This window comes from Penaeus japonicus, unplaced genomic scaffold (genome assembly GCF_977035675.1).
Source record: "Penaeus japonicus unplaced genomic scaffold, GWHDUDI00000001_assembly GWHDUDI00000024, whole genome shotgun sequence".
Taxonomy (NCBI): domain Eukaryota; kingdom Metazoa; phylum Arthropoda; class Malacostraca; order Decapoda; family Penaeidae; genus Penaeus; species Penaeus japonicus.
Genome location: NW_028234426.1, coordinates 29,811,502 through 29,821,250, shown reverse-complemented (window position 1 = coordinate 29,821,250; position 9,749 = coordinate 29,811,502). Strand labels below are relative to the sequence as shown.

The window sequence follows — 9,749 nt, the reverse complement described above, 5'->3', positions numbered from 1 at the left end:
ATGTATTTGATGCATTTTGACGGAGGTCTTTCTCAAAAATACATGTATTTTTGAGAAAGACCTCCGTCGAAATGCGTCAAATACATCTCTTGCATGTTTAGATATTCAGTCTCATTCATAACTTTCTTCTACATTTGTCACTATGAACTCTGTTCATCAATTAGATACTACTCTAACATACCAAATTTTACTAGCACACAAACCTGTCAATTTGCCATTTCATATCTATTCATGGAAGATTTTAGGAATGTTAAAAACTACTTGCATAACATAACATAGCATAACTAATGCAAACACTCAGCTGCACATGATGTACTACCTGACACAGGAAGAAGGGAAAGCTGAAGAGGGTAATTCCAAGCTCCCATAATAAGCACTATGCCATAAGGGTCATGGAATATCAAAGGCTTGTCAAAAAGGGTCACCAAGTTAGCTGCAATCTGAAAGTAGAATTGACAAGACTGGTAAGACATGGCAGTATTTCTAATCTAGTATCTTTTATATACTGCAGTCTCATACAAAGAAAATTTTTACTCTATAAGTATATTAAAAGTTAGTTGACAATAAAAAAAATAAAAAAAACAGCTTGATAAACTACATACCTTTTCTGGCTTGACCCACTCATCAAGCCTGGCTAGGATGTGCGTGATGTCATCTTTTAGCAGATTTAGTTCAAGCAACACACTTTCCTGTTTTGGCTGCCAATCAAAGAATATCCTCAAGGTTATAAGAGAACAACATACAACAAAAAAGGGAAAAAAATACATGACAATTACTGGCTTTAAGACTTGACAAAAATAGAGATATATTTGTGCACAGTATAGAAGCAAAACACATGAATAAATTCAACTCAAAATCAATCTGTGGCTACAAAATGAGAAGTAACAAAAAACTCTGAGTTTAGTTAATATAAGTATATCAATTCTTTTGTGAACAGAATATATCTACAATGCTATAAAATCTATGATATATGAATCTATGAATTAATAGATGAAAATATGACTTCCAAAATGTTTTAAAATTAATCATCTGAACCCACAAATTAGGATATGACATTAATGATATAAAAAAAATTGTAGCAAAAACAAACTCAAGAGAAAAATCTAACACATCACTAGAGAGACTAATAATTTCATGTAAAAAAAAAAAAAGTATGATGTAATTGGTGCATTTCATGTTATATATTCATCAGAATTACATTGGAATGAAATTATGATGAAGGAATAATTTACAATGAATCAGTTACATCTCATGCACCGTGTAGTGTCTCAATCAAATAATTTTTTGCATTTGTATGTTCAAATGATTTCATCTTGCAACTAAATTTTACACTTGAGCAATCAAAACTAACAAACCTTGTGCAAATCTTTGGCAAGGGCAGAGCAGAACACTGATTCATTCTCCTCATACATACGCTTGAGGGCCTTCAGCTGCTTCTTGCGAAACTCGACATCCCGTGTCCTACCTGAGTGGAAGGCTTCTCTGGCCTGCTGAACCACCTAAAATCCAATAAAATGGGTGAAGATGAAACACTTACTGATATCCTTTAAGGGGTAAAATCCATTTTTCCTTTCAGATATGTCAAAATATAAATAAAAAGGAAAGTAGAAAATAATTTCAACCTCTGCATAAGATCCCATGATTTGTGGATGAAGTAGGCGTGATAAGGCAAGTACTGCAAACGAAATTGGAATATACCCCGGCAGGTAACTAATTAGATAACAGTAATCTGAAATCATCTCTACTTTGAGATAAGTACTAATCATTTTATTTGACCCTGATGCACAACAATCTGATAGAAACTCAAGTATATTTCCAAACTTTTAATTAATGTCTTTGGAATAAACAGATTGAGAGAGAAATAGAGAAATCGAGAGAGAAATGAATTGCAGAAAAGACTAAAAGGAGGATTGGGTATTATATTAATGAATGAATTGATGTAGAACCACACACAAATTGAAAAAAAAAAAAGAATTAATAGATGACAAATACACTGGATAACTGGAATTAAGTGAATTTTTTAAAAGACTGAAAAGCAGAATGGATATTATATGAATTAATTGATTTACAAAGAAATGAAAGAATGACTGAATTGACAGATGAAAAAAATATCAAATAATATTCATTGGTGACAAGTGGATGATCTGGATGGATAATTAACTAATAAATGTCTAAAATTGGTCCATTCAAACTCACACAAAGAAAACAAAAAACAACGCTATCAAATTTGAAAAATCATTGGTTTTCTACTTATAGATTACTTATCTTTGGCTTATCTTAGGGCAAAAGTACAATCACACTAGGAGATGAATATTATCAGGATAGCATTGTAACTAAGACTGAACCTTAGTCTGAATAGTATAATGATAGTCCATTAATGCCACCCACTATGGCTTGGTTTATTAACTTCTTCTTTTTTTAACTTTTTTGCACAAAAATAGTCCCACAAGCACTTAGTTACCAAACAGTCAAATAGCAGGCCTACTAGACCTCACCTGTTTATCCATTTCAAGATTTTTTGGCAAAGAAGCTTCAATTGGGCATTTAGCCGGGTCACACGGGTGTGACGCACCATCATCAAAGGGTGAAAGGAAAGAGGTAAACAGGCAAGGTCAGGTAGGCCTCCTAATTGACTTCCTGGTGACAGACAAACAGACAGACAGACAGACAGACAGACAGACAGACAGAAAAACAAAAAAGACAAAAACAAAAACAAACAAACAAATAAAAAAATTATATATATATATATATATATATATATATATATATATATATATAATATATATATATATATATATATATATATATATATTATATATATATATGTATATATTATATATATATGTATATATGTATATATATATATATATATATATATATATATATGAAATAAATAAAAAAACAAAACCATGGTCAAGTATATGTATATATGCACTCTTTGTATCAGCACGTTAGGAGGAATCAGGAGGCAGGAGAATGACATGAGGTTTTGCTATAAACTTCAGTGTCAACGTTCATATTTTCTGTGACACTTTAAAATGAAAAATGGGCTCTGTCACTATCAGCATCTCTTAGGACTTAATGTCACCTGCAGTGACAGACAAATGATTTAGATGTAGATACTAGATCTTATGTATAAGAAAACACTTCTCCAGTTCAATTTTTCTTGGAAGTTAAAAAATGAAGAAAGCATATATAAAAAACAAATTTCTAGAAGACATTCATAATAGCTTTCAAAATGGGATTTTTTTTCTTGCAATTACATGATGCAGCCTTGTATCCAAAACTTCATCTGAGACTACCATGATTATGTCCAATCCCATCATGGTACATATCACCACAGCCTCCAATGCCTTCACCAAAGGCCAACAAAATCTGGTACTTATTTTGGCAAGATATCACTTGATAACTTGCCAAGGATATGTACAAATTCTACCTTACAAAAACATACATGGTAGAGGTTTGTTGGCCTTTACCAAATCATCAACAGGCCTTGAGGCTGAATCGATTGGCAGGAAGTCAGTGACGGGTGTGTGTGTCTTCGAAAAATTCATAAACAGAAAAACATCATAGACAATCAACATTGCATAAACAATAAAGGCAAGAAATTAAGAAGAATAACAACTACAGCAACATAAAACTTTATAGAAGCAATTCTGACTAACCTGTTCAAATCGTGTCATCTTCTCCTCCATATCTTTTTAACCTAAAGGGAATAAAACCAATAATATTTTTAATATAGATTAACATAACAAAATAAAATGTAACACTTATTAACCTCAACACTCTTGAGTTTCAATTGTATATTACAAATAACTGTAATATATCTATTTCAACAGAAACACTTGTAAATGAAAATACAGTAAATATAGTCTCATACCAGCAAATAAATGAGAAAAACTTGCAAAATACTTTTTTATGTTTTACGTGAAACAAACTTATGAATGAACAACTTTGTTAAACAGTTAATCAAAACCTAAACTGTGTGATGATGCCTAAACTACAGACATCCTATAGCTTATCATTCCTTATCATTACAAATAGCTGTGGATCTGACAGATAAAGGACCAGTCATTTCACTCATAATTTTGAAAACTGCATCTTATTGAAATTGTCAATTTTGTGTATCAACTATGTAGTATGTCTTTATTATGACTAGTTGTCTTCTGTGCAATACTTGATACACCAGCATTTAACACTATTCATTGGCTATGGCCCTTTCATTGCTGCAACAACAGATAATTTTATTATGTACTATGAAGTTATGATAATTCATGAGCCAAAGCAACCATCTATCACAGAATACTGGTTATTTACGTTTAGGTTAGGTTATCTCAGTAAATACAAACCCAAACAGACTGATGAAATCTAAGATATTGATTGGGATGGGCTATGATATGAGATATGAGATTGGGATGGGCTATGCCCCTGCCTGGTCAGAAGGGACCCCCATGGTTGGAAGATGGATGCAACAATACACTCTTCACGGCATCAGCCCACGATAGACAGAACCCTAAACCTTTCCCTTCCTAAATGCTTGGGATTTTTTTTTAGGGGGTTGAGGTACAAATAGATTTAAAATGTGGTAGATTATCTGATATACAAGCATAATCTTGGATGCTTGCATAAGTACAGGGGTACTTTGAAAAGGTCAACAACCATTCTCTACGAATACACAAGCAGGATAAAGCTTAGATTAGTTTCTAATTTTACAATAAACTTCCGGAGTGAATTATCAATATGCTATAACAAAACCAATACAGCAAGCACATATGACAAACACCTAAAAACTGGTGTGGATAAGCAACATAAAACCACTCTTTGTTATGAATATCCTGTTGAAGGTTAGTTCTCACTGATTATCCTCATTAGATGATGTGAATATCCAGGAATTGTTTTTCCCCAATACATGGCTCATCTCTAAACATATAAAAAAATAAAGATGCTCCAGTCACCTGAATATTTGTGAAGGATTGAGTTTGATGATACTGCGAGTATATTTCAATATCTTTAATATCTTTAATTTAGGCTGGTAATGTCATAAATCATTAGTGTTTATCATTTCATACAATCTATGATTCCATCTACAGTTTATGATAAAAGCATTATCATATATTGTCAACTTTATCAGCAACCAAAAATATGGGCCCCAACAGCAGGAAAAGACATGAAGTAGATCAGGGAAATTGTGGGGTAAAAAAAATAAAATAATTTTCAATAAATCACACTTAAATAAAATACAAGTGCCACAAATGACCTTGATATGCCACCTACAGGGGGCTGTGCATCCTATGGCCCATCCCTGCCTTGGAATACACTCATCCTCAATGCGGAAAGAACGAAGAACACAGACATAGAGTATGATTGTTTCCCTGGGTGGATATGGGTTAGCACAATTTCCCTGATTTACTGCATGTCCTTCCCTGCAATCAAGGCCTAGATAATGGGGTTACGGGCAAGAATACAGGGGAATCATGGGGAAAATCATCAACATACGAATGGTACACATTGAGAGAAATCCATTAATACCAATATTGTAGAAATTAGTAAGGAGAGGCCGATCTCAAAATGTTCCTTTCCCTGGGTTACTTCAAGCCCTCCCCACCTACTAGGTATGGTATTGTTGCTTTTGTTGGGTTAAACTTGAGTTCAATTGACTAAAACCCCTGTCAGTGTATACTAAATATCACAAGGAATCCACTGATACCAATTTCAGTGGGGGTTATGATGCGGACCTATTATAGTAAATTACAACAAAAAAGAAAAAAAAAGACATTACTGACTGACAGTACTCCTAAAACTCTGACAGACAGACAGTCTCTATGTGAAAGTGTTCCACAATAGGATCATTGAAAAGTTTCAATCTGATTTTCTAATTTGCTTACTTTGCAGTTTCTATGAATCACACCAACTCCAAGAGTCACATCTAAAGAAAGCAACCAACTCAAGTGGCAAATACAGCAATGTCATCTCTTGAACGCACTGTCAGTCTACAAAAAAAATAGGACCCCGAATTATATTTCCTCCTATAACATTGTTTCTATTTTCCACCATGCATAACCCTACTAAGTCATGATCTATGGAGTACTAACAGACAAAATGGAAGAGTAAAGTGAGATGACTCACTCTCAAACTCCTTAAATTGAAGAATTAACAAATGACAGGATCCTCGCTGTAATGGTCAGCTGATTGTTGTTGGGGACCGAGCTGAAGAGGGAACGAAATTCGAGAATGAAAAAATTGGCCATTTCTTTTCGCTTAAGGATGAGTGAATGTATAATCATGTAGAAAAAAATCTAATATATAACCATAATATAAACAATGCGAATTACGATCATTAAAAGGTTTCACTGTGCGGTGTCAATTGCGTTCAAAAATGTTTAAAATAACTCATTATTACTAGTTTGGAAAACGAAATTTCTCTCGTATCTCTTTGCATTACCTTTAAACTAGACGCAGAGAGAGAGAGAGAGAGAGAGAGAGAGAGAGAGAGAGAGAGAGAGAGAGAGAGAGAAGGGGGAGAGAGAGAGAGAGAGAGAGAGAGAGAGAGAGAGAGGAGAGAGAGAGAGAGAGAGAGAGAGAGAGAGAGAGAGAGAGAGAGAGAGAGAGAGAGAGAGAGAGAGAGAGAGAGAAGAGAGAGAGAGAGAGAGAGAGAGAGAGAGAGAGAGAGAGAGAGGAGAGAGAGAGAGAGAGAGAGAGAGAGAGAGAGAAGAGAGAGAGAGAGAGAAGAGAGAGAGAGAGAGAGAGAGAGAGAGAGAGAGAGAGAGAGAGAGAGAGAGAGAGAGAGAGAGAGAGGAGAGAGAGAGAGAGAGAGAGAGAGAGAGAGAGAGAGAGAGAGAGAGAGAGAGAGAGAGAGAGAGAGAGAGAGAGAGAGAGAGAGAGAGAGAGAGAAAGAGAGAGAGAGAGAGAGAAGAGAGAGAGAATGCAGATAAGGATATGAGACTGAATAACTTCACAACGCAAGAGGAGTAATTAAACGCGTTTTGATTAACTCGTCATCTGAATGATAAACCTCATTAAGCTTAAAAAAAAACATATCTATACCATTCAATAATGCTGTATCATCTGTTATCAATGGCCTGTCGCTCGTTGTCCGCATAATATATATTGCCGCGACCTGGAATAATTTGAAGTTTCCCCGACGCGGCATTCATGTTTCCCGTCGCGATATATGAAACTTCCATTATTTACACTTTCTGTGTGTATCGTAGAATCCTCCATGGATCACTTTGACTTTATTTTCAGTCCGGCAATTATCTCGCCTTATCTAAGTGCACTAACATGGCGTTGGAAGCTCTTTGGTGGTGAATGAAAGCTCGATGTTCACCTATTCTGGTGTTGAAGCCATGTCCTGTGCCACCACGGTATGTTTTATCACATCTGCTACACGAGTATTGGTGTTTCATAAAGCCTTACGTAATATATTTACCTCCTTTTCAAAAAAATCTGGACTGAAAATACTAAAGCCCTTTGAAAGAAAACTACTCTGCACAGTTTTGTTGCTGTTTGCAGAATAATAAAGGATGAAATCATCTTTTTTAGTTCTCTGTACACCGAAAAGCGCAGGTCACCATCATCCCATCCCGACGGATCATGGTGGCAAGGAAGGGTAGCTTCTGACACATCCATTTAGTCGCGTCTGCGTTTGACGGAAGGATGACAAAGATATCAGATTATGTTCCTGTAATGGTCCTTTTTTATTAGTTAAGAGCCAGGAATTGCGCTCATTGGGTAGCCCATTGACCAGACCATTGGATTATCAACATTCTTCACTAGAAGGACCTGGAATTCACACACAGTTCCACGAATTCTATGACGTCTTGTTCAGGCAACGGAGCGAACTATCATCTATGGCGATGACGATCCTATCAGTTTAAGCGGATAACGAACGACAAGTTACGGTTGCCAGATTATTTGTCAGCTCTTGACTAGTATATATGTTTATTGTAAGCTTGATGAAGTATGTAATTCTGATGACGAAATAATCGAAACGTGTAATTACATATCTTGGCTTTTTTAAGTTATTTATTCTCATTTATATCTTTCATAATATTCGTGATGATAAACTTTAATCAGAGAATGAATATCTACCGACTTCCAAAATCAAGAAAATCTCTCGGTTACTGATATGAATATTCACATAGGGAGACAGCCCAGAAAAGAAGAAAATGGGTTTTCAATGCTGTGGCGAGAACCCTTAGATTTAAATCTAAGGGTTCTCGGGGATGGCTTGCGTTGTGGAAACTATTTAAGTCTCATTTATCATTTTTCCAACATTTGTCATAATGAACTCTGTTCAAGGTGTAAGCAGTGATCTGAATGATGGATGATACGTGTACATGTTGAACAAAGCCACGAGAAAGTTGATTTGTTGTATTTCGGATTTGAAGACAGATTTTCTAAGACTCAGTAGTTTTATGTAATTACGTTGCGAATTGTCGCTGTCATATCGTTATACGAAAGATGTATAAAAGAGGACATATCACGTGGACGAATAAAAATAGACACGAGACATGCTTCTACCCTAGGTCCAAGGGAGGTCATTTGAGATCACTTCGACACCGCGCAGGCCTAGTGTTCGCGAAGTTTCCCCGATAATCGTCTAGACCATATTAGGTCCTCTTAAACAGTCCACAAGAGAGGACATAATGATGTGTTTATTGTGAAAAATAATTTTAGATCTCAAATTAAGAATTCAAGTTCAGTCTCTTTACTGTTATATTGGTTAATATCTTTACCTAACTCATGTTAATAACATTTCTTGTCAATATAGTCCTAGAATAAACATGTCATAACTCAAGTAAAACTTTAATACAGGGGAGTAGTTGTTAATTGAACCCCAATATATTAATGATCTTACAATAAAGAGATATAAAAAACAGTTACCTATATTCTATTGAAATATAGCTAGATATTAGCCCAAATGGGTAAGAGTTTTTAAAAAGTTATGCGACTGGTCATATTAATGCCATTAGTGTATCTTGATAACCATTACAGACAAACTTCCATGAAAAAGCAATGTTGCGCAAGCACAATGGAGCGTAATGAAAATGCAGAATTCTTTAATAAAAATGAAAGCAGTATAAGAAAGAAATGAATGAAAAGATATATAATATATAGGAACGACTGGTATATGAGCGGTCTATAGACCGGAAATACAAACTTAAGTCGACCGTCATTTAATTTTCATTAACAATCGCAGGAGAGTACTTTGTAAAAGTTTTTTTTTATATATATGGAAATTTCCCAGAAAACTGAAACTGCAGTATCCTCTGAAATTAAGATATTTACAATGACAGTAGCAATATTACAAGGTGTAAAAGAGGGCTTTGATGTGCAGGGGTTGCTGCAAGGGTTCCCTTGTTACTGTCTGTAGATGACAGAAAGGTTAAACTCAGCCACCGAAACAATAATATCGTGCTAAACGTAGCCTGACTGCAAAGCGAAGTTCCCAAGGGTCCTTTTTACCTTTTTCGTCCAGGATTATTGCTCTCCTCTCCCCTTTTATTTACAAAGGTTCCACTGATGGCCACTTAGCCAAACTTTGACGTATTTTCGATAAATGCCATCCCTGCACCCAGACATTCAAGGGCAGTCTACAAGGGCGTCTTGTAAGTATTTCTGTGGGTGTTATTCGTATGTAAGGAATAACACCCACAGAAATACTTTCACCTGCTTATATTGTGGCCCCTACACTTCCATTCCATGTGAACACAAATGCACAAAGTCTAAGGGAAAAAAACGACCGA

At 35.3% G+C, this 9,749-nt stretch overlaps 1 protein-coding gene across 23 annotated transcripts in view; it reads right to left on the bottom strand.

The window, feature by feature from the left end:
- LOC122252394 (aldehyde dehydrogenase family 3 member B1) overlaps window positions 1-6,241 on the bottom strand; it is a 26,676-nt gene extending 20,435 nt beyond the window's left edge. For 7 of the 23 annotated variants that reach the window (XM_043014865.2, XM_043014866.2, XM_086550962.1 and 4 more), the window contains exons 1-4: window positions 1,623-1,773; window positions 1,356-1,499; window positions 603-698; window positions 320-440 (exon numbers count right to left, since the gene is read on the bottom strand). In XM_043014865.2, coding sequence (XP_042870799.2) covers window positions 320-440; window positions 603-698; window positions 1,356-1,499; window positions 1,623-1,766 — 505 coding nt within the window. In that variant the 5' untranslated portion in view covers window positions 1,767-1,773. Of the gene's footprint in view, window positions 1-319; window positions 441-602; window positions 699-1,355; window positions 1,500-1,622; window positions 1,774-3,665; window positions 3,707-5,885; window positions 6,012-6,092 lie in introns of those variants that run through there. The other 16 variants (XM_043014869.2, XM_086550967.1, XM_086550964.1 and 13 more) reach the window with 6 other exon arrangements.
- Window positions 6,242-9,749: the final 3,508 nt, after the last annotated feature.